We start from the raw sequence: 23,833 nt of genomic DNA, 5'->3' as shown, positions 1-23,833 counted from the left end.
CATGCCCACAAGCCACAGAAGAAAGGAGTCGCAACCAGCTTTCAAAACAGATCCTCCTACGCGCAGAATATTCCTCAACAGTGAAGCCGTGCTACCAAAATCCCCAGGGTTCCCCTCTCCAGTGCAACTAACCCCCCCAAATCTCTGCTCCCACCAGCAGCCTGGCTCTCTCCGCTGTCCCTCGATGAGCCTTTACCCTTTGGCCTCACTCCCTCTTCCTTCCACTTCTGAAACTCAAAAGCTGACGACAAGGAATTCTGCTTCTGGAATTATTTTTGATCCTGGATGCCCTTTTGGAGCTACCGAGTAAGTCCTTCTACACGGCCTCCTTCTAAAAGGTTCTTCGGATGGTGCAGCCTAACCCCGAACACATTAAGCACACTAGATACGGAGAAGGTTCCTCTTAGGGCATTCAAGACCAGGCAGCAGTCCTCAGCCACAACCAGACCCACGTGAGTAAAAATGTCACTCAGGATAGGATGGCATTTATTTCACAGAAAAAACCACTACATCCCAAATACAAGCTCAAAACGCCAGAAACCCCCATCCCACACACAACAGCAGCCAGCCAGGCGCGATGGAGCAGCAGGGACGAGAGAACCCCGGGTGCCTGGATGGCCAGGGCCAAGTGGAGAACTGCTCCCTGGGCACTCCCGGCCCCTGTCGGCCCGTTCCTGGGGAGGCCGCCCTCCTACAGCCACCACACCCAAATTTTGCGCACAGCACAACACAGCAGTGTCCCCAGCGCAACACGTGCCAGCCACGCCACTGACCTGGCCTCAGCATCCTTGATTCGGTCCCGGCCCCACAGCTCAGGCCAAAGCCCCAGGTCATTGTTGATTCTTCTCTTTCTTACATGTCCCCTGTCCAATCCATCAGCAAGCCCCAACCCCAAACCCACCTTGCATCCGTCCACTTCTCATCACCTCCACCGCTCCCATCCTCGGTCGAGAAGGGCGCCACCGCCTCCCAGTGGTTACCCCGCTTCTCCTGATGCCCTCCTATCGACAGGTCCCCACCTGGCAACCTTGAGGCTGGAGCGTCCCCTCAGTCACCCAAAGAAGCCGGCTCCCCCTCACTCCTACCATTCCTACCACTTAGCCTGCCCTCTGCGTTCTGGCCAGGTGGCTCTTCCTGGCCCAAGAGTGTGCCAAAGCCACTCCATCTTGGGCCTCTGCCTCAGGCTCTTCCACCGCCTGGAATAATGATCCAAGTCTGGCTCCCACTCACCACTCCGGTTTCAGTTCACCCTGAAATGTCACCTCCTCGGAAGACTTCTCTGCCCACCCTCCCTCACCCCCATTACCTTCCATCTTCCACTGTGTCTGACGTTCTCCACGGCACTAACCACACAAATCGGATGTGCCTACCGATTCCCCACTGACTATAAACACGTGACTTTACAGCACTTGTAAGTCAAGTCATTGTGCTTTAGGCCTTAAACGTCACTTACAGCTCAATAAAACTGAACGGAAAAAAAAAGAATATAAATGCCATGAAGGGAGATAACAAATCTGCCTTGTTTACTACTGTGTCCCCAAGGGCTACAACAGTGCCTGGCACACAACAGAGGCCTGACGAATGCTTCTGGAAGGAAAGGGCATCTAGTCCAAAGACCACGGCTAGACTCATGCTCTGGGGTCCCCGGGGTTCTGCTCAGAGAGGGAGGAGCCTGCTGCTCTCCTTCTCAGATATTTGAATTGGAGGCTACGGGGCTAATTTAATTAGACAGTTGGCAAAGAGCACTGATGGTAACAGGCAGCTCGAAGCAGGTCCGTGTGTGAAAGCCACGGGCAAGCTCCAGCCAGGCAGATGCAGACGCTCCCAGGAGCAGAAGCTTTGAAGCGGAGACGAGCAGGCAGCAGGAGAAGTAAGATCCCAAAGAAAAGCAGAGCCTGGGAGAGGAGCTGAGTCACCTGACGGCGGGGACCTGAAGGCAAGGCAAGCTCCCCCTGCGGCCCGAGCGGCTGGACCCCAGCTCCAGTCTCCTCTGGACTCCGGCGGTGCTGGGAATCCTGGGGCTTCAGGGGAGTCCCAGCACCCCTCCTGGTCCTTGCAACAAACCCATTACCTGGGCCAGCACGAGAGGGTCGCTGATCCACACAGACACATGGGCTCTGCCTAAAACTCCAGGCCTGTGGTCTGGAATTCTAACCACACACAGAATTCCAACAAGATGGAAAACACCACATAAGACATTTGCTGTCTGAACTGTGGATGTTATACTCAAGAAGTAACTCAGCTCTGGGGAAGGGGCGCTCACACTCTGAATTCTTCATCAGCCATATATGAATCTTTACTTAAAGACAAGTACTATTAACTTTCTACTCCACCCTGTTCTAGGAATTGTACTAGGGAACCAGGGTAAGACCCACCTTACAGATTTTCCTCTATAATGAGGGCCCTCCTGTCACTGATCCCCTGAAGTGGTGCCTGATACACTCAGGGCGGGCTGCTGTGCACTCCTGTTGGGGAAGATGCGTTAAGAAAGACTTCTGTACCTGAGTTGTGTGCTCAAAAACATTACCTTAGGAAACTTGAAACCAACCTGTATTAGTTTCCTACTGCTGCTGTAACATATGGCCGCAAAATTAGTAGCTTAAAACAACACACATTTACTATCTCACAGCTCTGGAGGTCAGAAGTCTGAAGTGGGTCTCTCGGGGCTAAAATCAAGATGTCAGCAGGGCTGGGTTCCCTCTGAGGACTCCAGGGGAGAGGCTGTTTCCTCGCCTCTTCCCGCTTTCGGAGGCAGCCACCCTCCCTCCCTCACGGCCCCTTCCTCCATGTCCACAGCCAGCAGCATCAGGCCACGTCTTCTCCTGCTGTCCCTCTCCGGTTCCTCTTCTACTTTTAAGGACCCTGGTGATTACACCGAGCCCACCTAGATAATCCAAAATAGCCTCCCTGTTTTAAAAGCAGCTGATCGGCAACCATAATTCCTCTCTCTGCCATGTAACCTAACGTAGTCACAGGTTCTGGGGAGTAGGGCGTGGACACTGCGCGGGGCCGTTCATCCGCCTATTGCACCAATCCGTGTGGGCCACCACACAAACACCACCCAGCAAGAGCGCTCAGCCTCCTGTCCCCCTCCGCTCCGGCACCCCTGAAGCACCGATCCCCGGAGGTTGTCTTTGTCTTCACAGCTGAAGAGAAACACGGCTCTCCAGAGGCAAGGTTATGGTGCGGCTTCTAGGTCCCTGAGATGCCCTTTTCAATCCCATGTGTATTTCCTAATCACCCAGGATTTGCCAGGCACTGTTAGATTCCGTGGGCAAGTCCAAGGTGAAGGCAGCAGGAATTCTGGTAGGTCAGGGCTACGTAAGGACACCAGGCAGAGGCAGTGAGGGTCATGGGCCTGCAGAGGGCCGTGGTGTTCACTGCCTCTGGGAAGGGCCACAGGGCAACGGGCTCTTGAGTTGAGTCCTGGAGGAACGGTGGGGTTTCACCAGCGGGGAAGGGCAGTGCGAGGAGAGCCATGGAGCAGCCTAAAGGCTTCCATTTTCCCACCATGGTTCCTGGAGGAACCAGCACATCCACCTCCTCTTACAGAACCGCCGGCTTCTGTGAGCAAATAAGGGAGGTGACTTTTCAGCTCCAGAGACTCCACCTTGGACAAACTGCCTCACCTCTCAGCAACAAGACAAATTAACTTCTACCCTCAGGTTTTCTTTCCTTTCTTTTTTTTTTAAATTTGAAAAATAAAAATTCCACCATCCCCTGGTGGGGGGGTGGGGGGTTCCTGTGACTTAAGATAATGTAGAGAGAATCCAGGACGTAGCAGTTGCTCAGTTAGTGTGAGTTCTTTTCTCTCCTCTTGCCCAAGGGCTCCTCCCAATTTGATCACCCTTCTTCAGCCTGCCATCAATATGGCAACCAGCCAATCAGCCTCTACATCAAAAGGAAATCTGGTCGTGGACTACTAGGGGGGAGAAGACAGATGAGAGGGACCCTGGGGCTTCCTGCTGGGGAACGGAATCCGTACTTTTTGACAGCAACATGGGGAAGGGGAGAGAAGTATGAAGGCCTGATGTTCGGGGAAGCCGTCCACATTGACACGGACCATGTGAACACGCAGGCATCTGGCTCGGGTGCCCCCTGGTCCTGCCGGTCCTGCCAGTCCTGCCGTTACACCTGGTTCATGCTGCCTATCGCAGCCCTTCCTGGGTGTCCTACAGATGTCTGTTTATCTGCCCCCCACTCAAGTTGGCGAGCTCCTGGGGGACAGAGGCCGTCTTTCTCATCTCTGCCACCCTCACTCCCGTCTCGGAGCACCAACACTGTACAATGATTAAAGACTAAAGAAAGTACAAGAGAAGAGGCTGCTTCTCCTCGGCATGGCTGCAGAGGGATAAAACCAACTGAGCCATTTATGTGTGATCCTTCTTTTTTTTTTAAGCAAGGGGAGGTAATTAAGTTTATTTATTTTCAGAGGAGGTACCGGGGATTGAACCCAGGACCTCATGCATGCTAGGTAAGCACTCTACCACTTGAGCCATACCCTCCCACTCTAGTCATTTGTGTGAATGGTTCCCATTTGCAATTAGTTACCATGCCTAGAATTAGAAAGTTCCTCTACTGGAAACTTAAAATTTGGAGGACAAGGTGCTCCAAACTTTTAATCCATACTATCCCTTAAGTCTGGCAGAGACCCCCACCCTGGGTCAGGAACAGAGGGTTACTGTACATATGTCTACACAGCTACATTCTAGAAACTTGTATCCCAAGGCTGTCTTACAGGTCCAAATTAAAAGGTCCCCTCAAAGATCTACTTAAGCAGAAACCCACTGTCCAGAAAGCTATTGCTTATCTCTAAATACAAAAAAAGACCATCTCTTGCCCACCCCTAGACATTCACACCAAGACTCCCCAATAAAGAGTTACATACAAAGGTAGAGAAGTGAAACCAAAACTAAACACAAAAAGCCATCTCCTGGATGTGTTCAGAATCTGTGTGGGTGATTTACATGTGTGACATTCCTTAAAACGTTAACAGGGCAAGAACCATGAACTACATTCTGGAGCACATAGCTCCATTGTGGGGCCTTAGAGAGTCTGGGCAAACCAAGAACGCGTCCACTTAGCACTTGTCAAGCTGGTATCAAAAAGCTACATTAAAGACCCCAGTCAGACACATTATTTCCTTCAGTTTGCAGACGGGAACCTCAGGCTCCTCACAAAAGTCAGCTGAGTGAAGACGCAGGCCTGGCTTCCGTCTGTTAAAGCTCCTCTTGCCTCCTATCTGCCAGGTACCAGACATTCACAAATACCGTCTGTTACCCTCACGTCCACCCTGCAGAGGCGTTCCACCCTCCCCATTCCACAGCGGCAGACAGGAAGCTTCGGTAAAGGCCGGGAACCTCTTTGCGGTCTTCTATCCCCTCAGTGCTGCCCCAGGGAAAGGTCACTTCTTCCCCAAACGTCCCAGTCATGGAGCACCCGTTGCAAGACCAAATCAAGACAGTTCACTAGAGGGCTTCGTAGCCTCACAGAGCAGGGAGGACACGGACTTAAGGCCAGCTGCATGCAGCTGGAATCCCATCTGCAATGCCACTTACCCAGGTGGGCCGTGGGGCACACTCACACCTAGTCCAGATTCCTCAAGGACCCTGCCCCCCCACCCAAAGTCAGTCTTGCCAGAGACCTTCAGGAGTTCAAGATTCTGCAAGTTCAGGAACAGATCACATATTCAGAATCCTTAGACCACTTCACACGACTGGGGAAAAACAACCACAACTTCCCCTGCACTTAGTTCCTCCCCCAAAGAGCTGTTGAACCTCATCTGGAAACAGCTGGGAGGCAGCAGTTAACAGGAAACCAAACCAAAAAAAAAAAAAAAAAAAAGGCACAGAGTGTACCAGGGAGAGTTAGGCGGCTAGAACGAAGAGGCCAGGGGACAGACAGGAAGTTGGAGTTAGAAAGAGCCTAGGCCAGAAACAGTCACCCAGAAGAGGAGGCCCCGCTGGCCTTCCTCTCAGCCCTGGGAGGAGGAGAAAAGCTGGAAAATAGCAGTGAAGGCTCACACCCCACTGAAAAGGAAGTTAGGTCACCTTTGAGGATTAAGTCTTCTCCCCTCCCTGCTCCCCATATTCCAACCCTACTTCTCTGAAAGCCAGCTAGCAGTCACAACAGGACAGCTGAGATAAGGAACTCACTCCTCTTCCCATGCTGCTTTCTGGGCCACAGGCAACTGGTTTTGAGTCATTCCTCTGCCAATCTGTACCAAAGTTCCACACCGCCAACTAAACTCCCAGATCATCCGAATCAGCCTCACACAGACAAAGAGCATCTTTGTGAGAAACTACTAGGTGGACACACATCCGGGACCTGCAGTCATAGCACTTGGGTACAGGAAACAACAGCAAAGCAGGAGAGCCAGTGGGACTGAAGGTCTTGAAGAGCAAGGTGAGCCCCAAACCAAACTAATGCATTTTGCAATCAAGAAAGTTAAATGAGCAATGGCCTGTTGCCAAAATATTCTTGAAAGAAGTGAAAAAAAGTACCATTAATCAAATTCTTTGGTGTTATTTAATAATAAGCCTTTAGGTTATCCATACTGAGGGCAAAGGGGAGACTGGTTTAGTTTCCTTTAGCAGAGCTTAGGTGAGAACTTTCTAGCCCATGCCTCCTGCTACTCAATTATCCATTCCCTGTACATGGAGAAGTTTATATTAAAATAAAGAAGAGGATTAAGTTCTCTTAATAAAACACATTCCCGTCTTTCACCTCTACTTTGTTTGAAAGGGCTTTCTCACACTGTAGCATATGCTGCAACCTACTTGACTGATTTCAATGAAGTGCTCAAAATGTGAGACTGAGTAAGCAGGGCTAAAAGAGGGCAGAGGGCTGCAATCTCAAGACCATTTGGTTTTCTGAAAAAAAAAACAAAAAAAAAACCAAAAAAAACCAAAAACTTCACACGCTCAGTGCCAGCTCAAACTGGCAAGACCAGAGAATCAGAGCAGAGCCTAACCAATGTGCCAGGCAAGGGGAGTGGGAGGGGAGCTCTGGGTACTGTACTGCAGCCATGTGGCAAACAAACCATAAGAGAGGAAATGGGGGCAGAGGAGGGGAAGTAGGGGTGCGTTTCGGGAACATAACAAAGGAACAAGTTGACTGATCACTTATTCCAGAGGGGGAAAATGCCACCCGGAGCCACGTATATTTAGTGTTTCAACTTCAGGTAAATGTGTAACGTTTTAACCTGGATATATCTGGGGCTCACTGCTCTCCAAAAAAAAGGGGTGTGTGTGGGGGGGAGGGGGAGTTCCTACTCTGCTTTACACTGTTTCTGGAGTCTCCTAGGAAACTTTCCCTGGGCTGCCTGCTGAGTAGACCTAAGAGGGCCCCAGCCAGCCCAGTTACTAATGCAACAACCTGCACTCTTCTTCGGTGATCCTATCATGAGCTTTGTGCAGAGCTGGGCTGCTCTGCATCGCAGCTAGTCCAAAGAAGTTCTGTTGCTGAGGGAGAAGTTATCTGAGGCAAAGACCCAACAAACACACTGAGAAAGGCAGAGTGGAAACACATTTTAACGTGTTAGGATCAGGCATTTCTGTGACTTAGAAAAAAAGAGATCTCAGCCTAGAGCTGAATCCACAGGTCAGGATGGTGTCTGGGATGCCTGCCCTGAACACTGACATCTCCATATAGTGTTTCAGGGCCAGCCTGAGAATCCTCCAACTTGCCAGGAGGACCGACTGTGCCTCCAACAGCTGTGGCTCCAAGTCTTCCTAGGAGGCACCTAGGGCCCCTCCCAAGTAGGGGGAGGGCTTCCCAATAAAGGGGATGTGAGGGGACCCAGCCTTCCTCTGCTGGGGCAATAAGAAAAGCAGCTAAAATGTATGGAGCAACTAATTATGTGCCAGGCACTGGAATAAGCACTTAATCTACCTCGTTCCATCCCCACAGCAGCCAGTGGAGGCAGATACTACTGTCATCCTCTCTTTATAAAGGAAGAAACAGACTCCAAGATTTTCCACAACCATTAAATACGGAAACCAGTGCTTTAAGCCACCCCTGGACAGGTGGTCCTAACCACTAGGCGCTATTGCTGAAAACACACAAAGCGTTTGGGGGAAAGAAGTAGGTAAAGGCGAGAAACACAAGGTGCAGCCTGTATTTACACCTTTTTCTTGATCGAAATCGGTGGCCTCGGAACATTGGAGGGGAGGGCCTGGATGGGGAACGTGAAGCCGGAAGAACCCAAGCTCTGCTGACAGGGAAGAGGCCAGGGCCCCCTCCCCTCTCACCTCCACTGGGGACCCCAGACCCATAAACCTTCCCGAAAGGGTAAGACCCGAAGGGGGAAGACCCAGCGGTAACGCGTGAAGCCAAGAGGTGCCCAGGCGGCCCAGCCCTCCACGCCTGTTTTGTCCAAGAGAGCCCCACTCGAGAGGTGGGGCCGGCCCGGTCCCTACCTGTAGGCCAGGGTCATGCACTCGAAGAGCTTGGTGAGCGAAGCGTCGATGGACAGGTGGCAGGAGCTCGTCTTGCCGAAGCTGTAGGTCTGGCACGTCTGCTTGTTGACCGTGTCGAAATCGTAGCCCTTCTTGGGCGGGTGCTCGCGGTGCGGCGACGACACCATGAAGTGGCCGCTGTGGATGATCTGCTGGCGGCGCGGAGGCTCCTCGCGGCCCGACCCGGCCCGGGGCGGCTGTGGCGCGGCGCTCGCGTGGCCCCGGGCCGGGGTGGCCGCGCCGGAGGCGGGCGGCGGAGACGGCTCATCCGTGTCCGAGTCGTCGTCGTCCTCCGGCACCTGGGGCTTCAGCAGCACCGCGCGGCCCCGGCTGCGGGGCCGGCGCGGGGAGCACATAAAGACGTCGGCGGCCATGGGGGGGCCCCGCCGGGGGCATCCCCCGGAGCTCAGGGTGACGCGAGGAGCTACGCTGACTAGGCGCCGGCCCGGCCCGGCCCGCGCGCCGACTGTCCGCGAGCTCGCGGCGGGGCGGGAGGGGGAGGGCGCGGACCGACGGGGCCGCCTCGGCGCCAGCCCCGGCGTGACGTCACCCGCGCGTCTCGACCAATCGGGTGCCCGCGTCGGCCTCTTAAAGGCGCAGGGGCTCCTTTCCATATCTGGGCGGACAAAAAAAGGGGGGAGGGGTAGTCGGAGGCCCCGCCCAGGCCCCGCCCCCCGTTCGCCCCCGCCGCCCCCTTCCCTCCAGGGTGATGCGGGACTTGGTGGCCAGGTGGTGCCGCTCGCTAGTGTCTCGGCCTAGGAGAGGCGTTGGCCGAGCGGGCTGTGCCGACCCCACCCCGCCCCGCGCTCCGGGGAATCCTCTGCAGCCTTGCTGCAGGCCAGGCGGGCCCTCCACGTGGTGGGTGGGGGTGGCGCTTCTTCCCCCTTCCCAGGCCCGGCTTTCTCCTGCTGGGCCCGGAAATGTGTTCTAACAGCTCTTCCCAGATGTTGCTGGGCGCTGTGGGTTTAGTCCCCATTTTATTGGTGAGAAGACTGAGTCGCTGAATAGTAAAGGGATTTTTCTAACGCGAAAGCAAGATCACGAACACTTGTCACATCCACAGAGGTGGAAACTGACACTTTAGTTAAGCTTATTAAGGAGATCACACTAGTAAGTAGCAGAGCCAGCCACCAGCTCCTTTAACTACGACTCAAAATATTGTCATTATTGTTAAGATCGTAAGGAGGGCGAGCTAGCCCCTGAACAATTCCAAAAGGGCAAATGCTGAGCCATAGTCTTCTTCTCTGTCAAGTGGGGAACGAATTGTGACAATTACAAAAAGACTGCGAACTGCTTAGCACAGTGCCTAGCAAAGAATGAGCACTAAATAAATGTACTACAGACTGAAGGAATTGAATCAGCCAGACCAGAGACACCTAGAAATTGCCCCATACGCAACCATTTTTGACCTATGGAAACAGCAATTTCCTATGGTTCAGTCTAAGAGTTGACACTTACAGAAAGCTGTCAAAGTGTCGGGGACTCAAAGCCAGCCTAGGGTGGGGGCCATGTGGGGAACTGGGGTGGTGGCTGGGCACCAAGAGGGCCAGTGAGGCCCCTAAGTGCAGCTCCCACCCTAGTCTCAGCAGGGCCTCCAGGGTCCTTCACAGCTGCTCCTGTGCTCGGCTTTGAAGACAGTTTCACTTCCGGATTTGGGTGCGGGCTCAGCGCCCTACCCTACCTTCCTCCTGATAAGGGCCTCCTGAAGGGGAGCATGTCGGGAGTGAAAGGGACAAAGGGCTTTTACTAAAGTGTCTGCGCCAACTCCTTCCCTAGATGTCTCTAAGGAGGTAAAGGCCAGATGGAATGGCAGCTGGAGTGAGTTTGAGATCTCCTCCCTGGCCCAAACCACTGCTCTCAAATCTGGTTGCAAGTGTCTGAAAGTCCACCCTTTGAGTTGCCTTCCTTTGTCTGAAGACTGTTGTCCTTAGTAAACTCTTAAATGCCTGGACACATTTCACACAGCAATTCTATTTCTATAATTTTATCCTGAGGCTATGTGTACAAGGATGATGATTACAACATCATTTATAAAGAGTGAACATTAGAAACAACGTAATGTCTAACAAGAGGGAATTCATTGAATATATTTTAGTCCCGAATATAATGGAACACTATGTATTAAATGATGGAAATGCATGTTTACTGACATGGAAAGATGTCCATGAGATGGTGTTGGGTGAAAAAACAACTTCTAAAAATTCTCAGTAGTTTGATAACAATTTCTTAAAAAACTCATATATTTATGTGTGTATGTCAGGAAGTGGACCATAATGTTAGCACTGCTTATCTCTGGGTGGGTGAATTTTTTCTTCTTTATGCTTACCTGTATTTTCTAATTTCCAAAAGAGACTATTATTTGTATATGTATATTTTTTGAAGTGTATTCTTTATTTCTCTTTGGTTTCTTCACATAAAAGACATCTATGTGGAAGAATGTATACTTTTTTTTTAATTAAAAAAATAAACAGTAATTTCCTGGGAGGAGATAAACTCTTAAGGCTGGTGTTGCAAACTGGCAACCTCTAAGCCATACAGACATGCTTTGTTTTTTATTTTATTATTTTATTCTTTGTTGAAGTATTGTTGATTTATAGTGTTTTGTTAGTTTCTGGTGTAGAGCAAGTGACTCAGTTGTACGTAGACATATATATTCTTTTTCATATTCTTTTCCATTGTAGCTTGTTGCAAAATATTGAACATAGGTCCCTGTGCTATACAGCAGGACCTTGTTGGTTATCTACTTTATATATAGTAGTTTGTATCTGCTAATCCCAAACTCTTAATTTATCCCCACTCCTTCCCCTTTGGTACCATACATTTGCTTTCTATGTTTGTGAATCTACTTCTGTTTTGTAAATAAGTTCCTTTGTATTATTTTTTAAGATTCCACATAAAAGTGATATCATATATTTGTCTTTCTCTATCTGACTTACTTCACTTAGTATGATAACTTCTAGTTCCATCTATGTTGCTGCAAATCGCGTTTTCTTTTTTTATGGCTGAGTAGTATTCCATTGTATTTATATACACAACTTCTTTATCCATTCATCTGTTGATGGACATTTAAGTTGCTTCTATGGCTTCATGTCTTGGCTATTATAAATGGTGCTGCTATGAACACTGGGGTGCATGTGTCTTTTTGAATTAGCATTTTCATCTTTTCCAGATATATGCCCAGGAGTGGGATTACTGGATCATATGGTAAGTCTAGTTTTAGTTTTTTAAGGGACTTTCATACTGTTTTCCATAGTGGCTGCACCAATTTACATTGCCACCAACAGTGTAGGAGGGTTCCCTTTTCTCCACACCCTCTGCAGCATTTGTTAGTTGTAGACTTTTTAATGGTAGCCATTCTGACTCATGTGTGGTGCTATCTCGTTGTTTTGATTTGCATTTCTCTAGTAATTAGCGATGTTGAGCATCTTTTCATGAGCCTATTGGTCATCTGTATGTCTTCTTTGGGAAATGTCTATTTAGGTCTTCTCCCCATTTTTTGATTGCGTTGTTTGGGTTTTTTCATTATTGAATTGTATGAGCTATTTGTATGTTTTGGAAATTAATCCCTTGTTGGTCACATTGTTTGCAAATATTTTCTCCCAGTCCATGGGTTTTTTCATTTTGTTTATGGTTTCCTTTGCTGAGCAAATCTTATAAGTTTGATTAGGTCCGATTTGTTTATTTTTTCTTTTATTTCTGTTGCCTTGGGAGACTGGCCTAAAGAAAACGTTCCTAGGATTTATATCAGAGAATGTTTTGTCTATGGTCTCTTCTAGGAGTTTTATGTTGTCGTGTCTTATATTTAAGTCTTTAAGCCATTTGGAGTTTATTTTTGTATATGGTGTGAGGGGGTGTTCTGATTTCATTGATTTACATGCAGCTGTCCACCAACATGCTTTATTTAATCCTCACCTAAGTTCCTAAAGATTGTATTAAGGGAGAAACAAGACTTGAGAAAAAGCACAGTTACAAGTGCAGGAAGCAGAGGACCACCAAGGATGAGATCTGGAAGTTGCTCCAAGCTCACAATCAATGGCTAGAAGGAGGAAAATGCTTGGAAATGCTTGCAGAGGCTGACAACCTGCTGTCCCCACCATCTTCATTCCTACTGAGTAGTGCACAGAGGGACATGGAGGACACTGCCCCAGGAGGGCCAACAACTCCCATGAGAGACAAAGAGCTTCCACATCCAACAAACCACAAGAACACAGACTCTCATAGGCTAACCATCTGCTCTCCAAAAATCAGAAGCAGCGCCCCATGGTAATCAAATGAGCAACCAGGCAAATAGCAGTTCCCAAATACAAAGTATTACAGATCAGCAAAATTCAGCAAACAATTAAGGAAGGCAGCACTCTGGAAGAAAGCTGCCTAAGAACAAGTGAGGGGGAAAAGTTAACAGAAAAAAGAGAAGACTGTAAAAATAATTAATAGCCTAGAAAGAATATGGAAGATTCTGCACACATTAAGCAACAACTCACTATGGAAAATAAACAGAGCCCTGGAAAATAAATATAAATATAAAATAATGATTTTTTAAAAAGCTGAGTTGAACAGCTAAATAAATAAGCCTAGAAAACACAGTTGTCAACTAAAAGATGAATCTGAGACTTTCTCCCAGAAAACTGCCAAAAGGACAAAGGGAACTTAAGTGACATGGAGGATTCTTCCAAAAGTTCCAGCACCTGCCTAACAGTTCCAGAAAAGAAGAAGAAAGTAAAGGAGAGAGGGAAAATTGGAGAGAGTAAGTAATTAAAGTAGCAATAAAAGAAAATTTCCTGGTGCAAAAAAGCAAACCTTCTATGTGGGTCAACATAAGCTGATTGTGCTGTGGTAACAAACCACACCCACATCTCGATGGCTTAAAACCACAAAGGTGTGCTTCTGGTTCAAGCAACCTGTCTATTGGCGATTGTCTGTTACAGGTTGGGAGTGGGCTCTGCTGGTCAGAGTCACTCCCAGATTCAGGCTGACAGAACAGCCACCATGGCAAATGCTGCCCATCACTGTGGCAGGAGGAAGAGAGAGCTAAATGGGGTCAATTAAATGGTCTGACCCAGAAGTGACATGGACTCACAACTCAGGGGCCAGAACTAATCACATGGCCCCACCCAAGTACAAGGAAGCTGGGAAGTACAATCCCATCATATGACTGGAAAACAGTCAGCTAGAAATATTTGGTGAGTAGCACTGATGACCGATGATGACTATATCTCTGGATTTCAAAGATTCCCGTAAATGACTCTCAAAACCATTATGCTAAGTAAAAGAAACCAGATTTAAAAAGCCATATATTGTTTGTTTTTATTTGTATGACATCTAGAAAAGGCAAAATGATAGGAAAAGAAACTAGGTTGGTGGTTGCCAGGAGCTGGACGGGAGAGGACTAACCACAAAGAGGAACAAGGGAACAATTTGGGGTGATAAAAATACTCTCTGGATTATGGTGGTGGTGATTATATGACTGTTAAGTATCTCAAAATTCATAAAAATGTATACCTAAAAAGGGTAAATTCTACTATATGTAAATAATACCTCCATAAATCTTGGAGAATAAAAGGCTAAATGGCCACTTCACTCATTAGACCATGTTTGAAAGAATGACTGGAGGTTGTTCTCCAGCAAAACAAAAAATAAATTCAAGTAAGAGAAAGATATGGGACACAAGAAACAGTGTCAAGCAAAAAATAAAATAAAACTTAAAACTGAATTTGTAAAATTATGATTTTTAAAATTTTTTTAATCAAAATAATCTATAGAGTTTAAAAAATTAAATCATGTTAGGAGGCTTATTAAAAATAGCAGTCCCCTACCTGGACCATATACACCCACATCCCTTATTTACTGACCAGAACTGGTTTTACAGCCCTACCCAATTCCTCCCCAGAGGTAACCACTTTCAATTTTTTAAGTTATTATTCTTAGTATTTATCTCCAAATCTTAAAAAATACTCATATATATGTATATTCTAGACTCATCAGTTTCAGATATTGACTTATAATGTTAGAATGATTTTACTTTATTTTCTCATGCACCTCTTTCCTCCACCATTCTACCAATGTAGTTAAATCTGATTTTGTTAAATTCATACTCAATGTTTTTCTTATTTTGGCCACAAAAACTTTGTGTGCTCCCAAGCCAAGCTGCGCACTATGATTTCTTTTCCTTTATTGTTCAACCTTTTGTTTCTCCTGGAGTTAACAATTGCCTTACTTTTCTCCCACTTAGCTTTCTTTGAATCTATGGTTTGTTTTCCCATACCATCCAATAGTTTTGTTAAATCTCTCTCAATATAATTTTCATAGGGTCAACCCTGTCAGGGCTTATCAGCCTCAATTTTTCGCACTGAAAGTCTTTGCCCTAACAATCTGAACTGATTGTTGTCTAGGTTCAAGGCATAGCTCTTGTCCTGGGACCTCTCTTTATCATCTTGGAAATTTGCTTCATTTCTCTTGTGTCAAATATAAAACTGTTTCCTTGATCCCTTGTCTTTGTCTTTCTTAGTGTACTTCCTTGTTTCATAGGAGCACATCCTCCAGTAGCATCTGCAGAAAGGTCATGAGACAGAATTTTTTGAGACTTTGCACATCTCAAAGCAATTTTATTTCACTTGCACACTTGTTTGATAGTTTGGCTAGGTAGAGAAATATATAGGTTGGAAATCATTTCCCCTTTGAATTTGAAAGGTATTGTTCCCACTCTCCTGTAGCTTCTGACATTGCTTTGGAAGCATCCAAAGTCGTTCTTATACTGGATCCTTTCTCTGTGACCTGTTTTCCTCTCTGGGAGCTTTTATTATTGGTGTTCTGAATTCTATGATTATGTGCCTTTGTGGGAATTCTCTTAAAATTGGTGAGATTGGGTACTCTGCTAGCTCTTTAAACCTGGAGGTTCACGTCCTCATATGAGGGACATTTTGTTCTATCATCTAATTGATTATTTCCTCCCTTTCATTTTTTTTTCCTGTTCTTTCTGTCTGGAACTTCTATTAGATGATGGACTTGCTGAGTCAACCCTCTAATTTTTTTTTTCCAATCTTTGTCTCTTTGACCTACTTTTAGGGACATTTTACCAAACTTAAAACTTATACCACATTAAATTTTTTTTTCCTCAGAAGTCTTTATTTTATGAGTCTTACTTCTTCATATAGAGAGCATCTCATCTAATTTCATGGATGTGATAGTCTCATTGCTCCAAGAATATTATTTTGAGTTTATTTGAAGTTATCGTTTGCTGCTGCCCACGTTGTTTTTCTCTTTACTCGTCTCCTTCCCCTCCTCCTCTTCCTCCTTCTATTCCATTCGTTTGTTTTGAGCTCTCTCTTCACGTGGGACGCTTTCCCAAAGGTCTGGATGTCCTTTAGGATGACTGCTAGGATCAGCAAGCATGGCAGGAACATGGTCATCAACTGGTGAGTCAGTGGGTGGCCAGGCAGCTTTTAGGCTGGGGGCTCCTACCTGTCAGAATCTGGAGGTTTTCTCTCTGGTGGTTCCGACTGCACAGATGACCTCCAGTTGCCTTCTGGGAGGGTGTAAGCCTGCGGCTGGATCCCTGGAGCAAGGCCAGGGAAGGAGCAGCAGTCCCGCTGTTCACTCTGCTCACTGCCGCTGAGCTCCCAGGCAGCATCTCACTCCCCGCGCTCCTCTGTGCCTACTGCCCCTGATTCTGGAGCTTCTCTGATTTAATTTCTCCAGATGCTAAACATCCTGTCTGTGGTGGAAGGGACAGAGGGGCAGTCAGCTGGGGTAGAGGCCTGATTATTTCACATACAGACTTTCAACCAAACTCCATTTTCAGTCCTCTGCTTTCTGCAGCACCTAATGCCTCCGAATCCCGAGACTTCCAGGGGTTCCGGGCGAGGACTGGCCTGCTTCTGGGGCGCTGGAGTCTGACCTTCCTCCACCTTGCAGAGTTCATTTCCATTCCCCCAGCCTCCTGTCCACTTTTGAATATTGTGGTTTGGGGCTCCAGATATTGCCTTATTTTACAAAATACGGATTTTCTACTTCTGCATCTTACCTTCTTGTGTTTGTGGGTGATTTCAGAGGAAAAGAAAGGGGGTTAACATGCCTTCACAATAGTAAAAACTAATATCTAAATAAAATTTGACTTCTTGGCTAACAGTTTAAAAATCATGACATTTCACATAAACGCGAGTGTTAGGATTTTCTTAAACTACCAGAAGATCTGACAACACTGGGCCCTTATTATTTCCACATGGTAGAAGCTAGAGCTAAGGAGTGACTATCTCCTTAGACACAGCACGGCTCTCCAGTTTTCCACAGTCCGCACCACTCCCTATTGACCCACTGTGTTTTGCTAATTTACATTACCTGTCTGGTTCCTGTAGGCATTTGAGTTTGAAATCTCTGCTAAACCTTATTATTAGCTGTGTGCCCCTCAGTGGAGGAAGTTGGGGGAAGCTTTTCCTGCTGTGGCTGTGGGAGAGAGAAGACAGCCATGGGAGAAGGTGACATTTACAGAAGGCAGAGGGCACGAGGGATCAGACCACAGGGGGAGGAAATTAAGAAGGTGAGAGAGCTCTGGGGATGAAACTTTCACAATTTGGGGATAATTAATACCTGCTTCTTTGGGTCGTTGTGGGGATTGAGTTCATGCATGTAAAGTGCTTCAAAAAGTGCATGTGGTGCTGTGTGGTTTATTATCATTTTGTTTCTTTTTGTTTTGCTGGGGGTGTCATGTACATAAAGTTTTTCTCTTTATGGTATACAATTTCACCGCTTTTGACAAACATATACAGTCATGTAATCACCACCACGGTCAAGATGTGGACTAGTTCCAACCCTCTCTCACACAAACTCCTTCTCGCCCCTTGGCAGTCAACCCCTCTCCCCCCCAGCCCCTGTCCACCCCGGATCTGCTTCTTGTCCCTGTTGTTTTACCCTTACCAGATGTCACATAAGTGGGATCATTCAGGAAGCAGCCTTGAGTCTGGCTTCTTTCACTCAGCATCACACCTCTGAGATGCTTCCCTCTTGCCGAGGGTATCTGTAGTTCATTCCTTTTTATTGCTGACTTCATTTTATGACTGTACCACAGTTTGTTTATCCACTCATCACTAGAAGGCCATTCTGGTTGTTTCCAGTTTCTGGTGATTACGAACGGGGCCACTAGAAACATTCACAGCAGGCTTTTGTACATTTTAATTTCTCTTAAGTGAATAGCTAGGAGTGGGATGGCCAGGTTGTACGAGAGGTTTAGGCTTAACTCTCTAGGGATCTGCCAAGTAATTTTCCAAATGGCTGTACCATTTCACCCTCCCACCAGCAACGGAGGAGACTTCCAGTTGCTCTGCATCTTCACCAGTAGTTGGTATTCTGGTCTTTCTAGCCCTTCTACTGGTCTATAGTGACATCTTATTGTAGTTTTAATTTGCATTGCTCTAATAATTCATGGTGTTCAGCATCTTTCGTGTGCTTATTTGCCTTCCATATGTTTTCTTTGATGAAATGTCTTTGTAAATATTTTGCTAGGTTTTTTTTTTTTCCAGAGGCAGGGGGCAGGGGGTTTTGCTTTCTTATTATTGAGTTTTGAGAGTTCTTTATATATTCTAGACACAAGTCCTTTATCAGATAAGGGTTTTGCAAAGATTGTCTGCCAGCTCGTGGTTTGTCTTTTCATTCTCTTAACAGTGTCTTTAGCAGAAATTTTTAATTTTGATGAAGTCCAATTCATCAGTTCTTCTTCTTTTATAGTTAGCGCTTTGATGTCATGTCTCAAAAAGCTTTGCCTAATCCCAGGTCACAAAGATCTTCTCCTGTGTTTTCCTCTAGAATTTTTAGAGTGACATTTTGGTCTATGATCCATTTTGAGTGAATTTTGCAATAAGATGTAAGGTATGGGCCGAGGTTCATTCCTTTTGCACGTGGACGCCCAACTATTCCCATGTCAATTGTTGAATATTTGCAATGATTATTAACACAATTAGGATTCCTGGTGTTCTGGGGGCTGGGGGCAGCAAGGGGGCACCCTGGCCCTACACATCCCTCAAACCTAACAGCTGGGGCCTGTTGCCATCCTTTGCTGTCAGAATAATTGTTTTCAGGTCACTTTACCTCCTCTCTTTCTTCCTGAACTCCCTTGCATAAAACAAACCATGAAAGGGCAGGGGTGGCCGAGCGGTCTGGCAACATCCCTTTGAAAATAAACAAGTGCAGAGACTGAAAGGCAGCGGCCATCTCTGGGGACTACTTGAAGAAACAGTTTAGGGCTGGTGCATCCGCTGCGCGTGGCTCTCTGGCCCCCATCGGGCGGCAGGTCCAATACAGCAAAGCCAAACAGGATCCCGATTGCTTCAGATGTCACCTCTGGCCAGGGAGATCCCCCTGCCTTTACAGGGAGAGGCCGTGCTGGTGGGGAGCTGGAAGCGTTCCGTGCTGAACAGCCTGGGACAGTTTGCACAGCCAGCCTTACACCTGTAAGGGAAATCCAAGCACAGAGGGTGAAGAAATAGACGTCTGGCAGTTTGGGATTTTTTTTTTATTCTTTATTTTGGGGGGAGGCAATTAGGCTTATTTATTTACGTATCTTTTAATGGAGCTACTGGGATTGAACCCAGGACTGCATGCATGCTAAGCATGCACTCTACCACTGAGCTGTACCCTCCCCTCTTTGGAATTTTTTTTTTTTTTAGCTTTATTGAGGTATAATTTACATCCCATAAAATTCACCCATAAAATTCACCAATTTCAAGTGTACAATTCAATGGGCTTTGTAAGTTCATACAGTTGTGTAATTATCCCCACAATCAGGTCACCGCAAATCATTCCCTCGTTCGTGCCTTCTTGCAGTTAATCCTTGCTCCCAGCCTCAGATTTCGACCTTGTCTCCAGTTTTGCTTTTCTAGAAATTTCATATAAGTGGGATCATACAGTCACAGCGGGATTTTAACCCAGAATCTTAACAGGGAAGCCAGAAAGCCAGGACAGCAAGGACACCCGTGTGGAGGGCTTTCCCCGCCTGCCCTGTCTCCTCACGGCACCGTGGTTTCTAACCTGTCTTCATATCCATACAATGAGGCTAACTGGTCCCCCTCTCAGGGTTGAAGCCGGGGTAAACTCAGTCCAATATCCTGCATGTTCGTAATACTCCATGGTGACTGGAAACAGACCGAGCGCCCAGCAGCAGAATGCCATGTCCCCCCAGCGTGGACTATCCTCCAGCACTGAGATCAGACTCCAATGACACACAGCAATATGTAGGAATCTCACAAACATCACACTGAGTGAAAGAAACAGACACAGAAGAACACATTCTGTACGAGTCCATGAATGTAAAGTTCAGAAAACTTTTAACATCTTTTTATTGAGTTATAGTCATTTTACAATGTTGTGTCAAATTCCAGTGTACAACTTTTCAGTTATACATGAACATACATATATTCATTGTCATGTTTTTATTTTCGCTGTGAGCTACCATAAGATCTTGTATATATTTCCCTGTGCTATACCATATAATCTTGTTTATCTAGTCTACATTTTGAAAAAAGTTCAGGAAACTTTAATGTTTAGAAGACGTCTGTGCAGAGAGACGTCAGGTACCAGTTACCTTCCAAGGGGTAGTGACTGGAAGGGACAGGAGAGGGGCTCCTGGGGGGCTGATAAGATTCTGTTTCTTGACCCAGGTGCTGGTTTTGCAGGTGTATTCAGTGAAAATTCGTTGAGCTACACCCTTCCAATGAAAAACTTCAGAGAAGTCTTGCATGGTGCCTGGCACGTAATAGGTATTATTACCATTAATACTATCATATTCTTTTAATTACCGTTTTTCAGCGGGAAATTAGCGGTTACTTGCAGGGGTTGGCAAACTTTTTCTGTAAACGGCCAAATGGTAAATATTTTCGACTTTGCAAGCCATACAGTCTCTGATGCAACTACCCAATTCTGCTGTTGTATCATGAAAGCAGTCAGGGACAGTATCTAAGAGAATGAGTGTGGCTGTGTGCTAATAAAACTTTATTTACAAAAACAGCTAACAGGCTGGATCTGCTGACTCCTGGTCTAGTGCAAGACAGGCTGGGTCCTGCAGTCACATCCCTGGCCTCAGTTTTCCAGTCTGTATAATGGGGGGAGGGTTGGCCCCTGCTGTAAACTACCATTCATGGAGGTCAAATGAGCTCATAACTGAGGGAGCCCTAAGGGAGAAAAGAGCGGGGTTTAAGAGTCTCCTCAGATTCTCTGATGAAAAGCAATTTGTTATTTTGCTTTTTGTTTGTTTGCAGATTGTTATTTCCGCCCAAGTTTCAAGCGAGAAAGCCGCTGACTCCAAGTCACCCAGTGCATCCTAGGGCACCAGGATCCCAGGGGAATCCCAGGAGACAAAACCCACAGGCCTGGCACCACATCCTGGTCCTTGCCTCTCAGAGGCCTTTCCCCCAAGAGCCTGTGGAGGGAGAGCAATGATGCAGAGAGGCTGGAAGAATGAGTCCCCAGCGAACTATTCCTGTGAGGCTCCGGCCCTGAGGCTCCCTGCTTGGGCCTGCTTTCCTGAGCAGCCAGTGCCTGCGGCAAGGATGTGCCGTCAAGCTTCCAGCCCTTTGCTCAAGCCCTTCCCTTGGCCGGGCAAGTCGTCCCCTCTGCCTGCTTCCTGGTGGGCTTGTCCTCATCCCCCGAGGCACGACTCAGGCCATGGATCATCTGGGGCAAGCTGGGTGGGTAACTCCAGCGTTTGGGAAAGAGATGAGTCTTCAGAGAGCAACGCCTAACTCAGAGAGCAAGCCCAAAGCAGCTGAGGGTGGGCGATTCTGCCTTTCCCTGTGCTGCGTTTTCTAGCGGCTGGAGTCCAGATGGAGTCTAGGTGTGCTTGGGGAAACAACTACAGTAGTATTAACAATAGTGGCTAACGTTTATTGATATTTGCCATGTGCCAGGGCTTGTCCTGAGTACTCAACACAGATTAATTCACATGTGTTCATCCTCACGGCAACTTAAGTGGGCACTATTATTTTTCCCATTTTACAGATGGGGAAGCCAGGGCCCAGAGAGGTTAAGATATTTACCTGAGGTCACACAGCTCTGGAGTGCTGGAACTCTGAGGATTTTAGAAGAGGCTGCTTCGGAAGTCCAAAACAGGTTCATGTTAGTTTCTGCTTATTTCCTTGTCCTCAGCTGCAAAATGTCCAAGTTTGTCACATGAGAGCACTGAAAAGGCAAAGTTTGGAGGAAAGACACACTCATTCCAAGAGAAGGATACCCTGTCAGGAGCCAGAGCTACTCTACTGGCCAACAGCCCTCCTTCTGGATTTGTCCAGGGGGCGCTCCAAGCCCTTGGATGGAGGGGTAGGGGCTCAGGTGGGGAAAGACCCAGGGAAACCTGACCTAAACGATCACGGACTTTCATTGGCTCATGAAACTGAAAAGCTGGTTTCAGGGCTAGCTGGGACCATGTGCTCAGACGCTGTCCCAGGAAGCTCACACTCACCGTCTTTCAGCACTCTCCTGTGCTGGCTTCATTCTCAGGCAGGCTTCTCCCCACCTTGGAGTGAAGGTGGCCCCAGCAGCTCCATTTAACAACTCCAGCCAGCACTCTAGCAGAACTCTTTCCCAACAGTTCCCACAAAAATCCCAGGGCCGACTCTTATTGGGTCACTTTGGGTCATGTGATGATTCCTATACCAATTTCTGTTGCCAGGGGGAGGGACCTGGGTCACATGGCCACCCTTGGGACTGAGAGTGGGTGAGGGAGACCCCTAATGGAAAGAGAGGGGATACAACTGGCAAAGGCAGCCAGCAGCTACTGTGAGCCCCTGGAGGGAAATATGCAGTGCATCACCAGGCAGGTGGGGGGTAAACTTGGCTTTTAGGATCTGCAATCCCTCCTCAGCCGAACCATGGACTTCCATGACACTTGTTGCCTTGGTCCAGACTTGGACCTGAACCAGAGCTTTCTCTGCCTGCCTTCCTCGCCCCAACCTGTCCCCATTCCACCTGGCTGCAGTACTGGTTACCTTCACATTACCTGAGGGCACACGGGCCCTCTTGCCAACTCCTGGCCTCCCGCTTGACCTAATGTCCAGTTCCATAGTGGCCCTGCCCCCACCTCCAGTCTGGCTTTTTCCAACCCATGCCATTCACTGGCAACACTGCCCCCCAGTCCAGCACAGTCCTGGCTCAGAAACCTCCAGCCACTCCTTAGCACCAAAAAGGAAAAGTGAGCCTCTCAGTCCCATGCTCCGGCTTCCTCCACCATCCTAGAAGCCTCCTTGACCCCTACCATCAAAACACATCTCTCCCCTAACTCCGAACTGTGTTGGCATCCTAGTGCACCTGCTTATCTGCCTGGAGGGAAAGGGTCAAGTTTGAGTCACTGCCGACCAGGGCCCAGCACACAGGTGGTGCCCAGTGACTGCCAGTAAAGCCGACATTTCCCATCCTTGGGCATGACTGCTCCTTGATGAAGCAGCTCTCACAGCTCCGCAGACAGACAGTCCCCTGGAAGAGACAGAGCAGATAAAACAGAATGCCTGAGACAGAGATCCAGGGGGTGGAGACAAGAGTGGGAGAGTAAGGGAGAGATCCAGAGACAGGTCTGGAAGGAAGGGACCTTCACCCAGAGACTGAGACCTGGGGACAGACCACAGAGTGCACAGGAGAGAGTGAGCCTGCCCACTCAGGCTTTTGCTGTTGCTGTTAAGCAAACAAGACCTTAATGATTTGTTCTCTCCATATCAGGAATTTTATTTCGCTGAGCAACTAATCCTGGTAAAAACCGTGAAACACGTTAAAAAGGAACAGAGTGGGGAGGAGAGTCAGACGAAACAAAAAGGAGAGAACGTTTGCCTCCAGGTCGGTCAGTGGGGTGAGGTTTGGTACAGGCTTCGCTAGAACAATCATCCCACACCCACTGCCCCCGTCAGCGGCTCACCCAGGGCCGAGTTTAAGGTACAAGAGGAGAGGAGGAAGTGAGACTGGACAGGGAAAAAAGAAAAAACTCCACTCGGGGAGGGAGTCTGATCTGAGACGGAGAGAACTGCCCAAGTTGCTGGGGGGAAAGGGCCCCAGATGGTTCTGGCTCCAGCCTGACCACGAGCTAAGACAAGTCAAGACAAAGTTGCAATTCACCTGTGGGCTGACCCCTCAGAGTCTCTGCCACGGGCCAGAGCCTCCCAAAGTCAGGGACGCGGCAAACTGGCGTCCTCAGCCAGGACCCAGGCCAACACCACCCGCCCACAGTATCCAGCTGGTGCTTAATGAATGCAGCTCTCATGACCATGGGAGGCAACCATCCCTGTGAGCAAGTCCTGCACAAAGTCAGGGCCACACGGTGGTGCAGGAGGGGCCAGAGCTGCAGTGGGGGACCTTCTCACCATCCACCGGGTTTTGCTTTTATTGTAATGCTACAAAATCACATGGTG

The 23,833-nt window shown here is 47.8% G+C and overlaps 1 protein-coding gene across 2 annotated transcripts in view; it reads right to left on the bottom strand.

Annotated features, from left to right (window-relative positions):
* MLXIP (MLX interacting protein) overlaps positions 1–8,937 on the bottom strand; it is a 53,278-nt gene extending 44,341 nt beyond the window's left edge. The window contains exon 1 of one of the 2 annotated variants that reach the window (XM_064481252.1): positions 8,421–8,937. In XM_064481252.1, coding sequence (XP_064337322.1) covers positions 8,421–8,833 — 413 coding nt within the window. In that variant the 5' untranslated portion in view covers positions 8,834–8,937. The remainder of the gene's footprint in view (positions 1–8,420) is intronic. The other variant, XM_064481253.1, reaches the window with a different exon arrangement.
* Positions 8,938–23,833: the final 14,896 nt, after the last annotated feature.

The sequence above is a fragment of the Camelus dromedarius genome, chromosome 31, assembly GCF_036321535.1.
Source record: "Camelus dromedarius isolate mCamDro1 chromosome 31, mCamDro1.pat, whole genome shotgun sequence".
Lineage (NCBI taxonomy): Eukaryota > Metazoa > Chordata > Mammalia > Artiodactyla > Camelidae > Camelus > Camelus dromedarius.
This window is presented reverse-complemented; position numbering and strand designations above follow the sequence as displayed.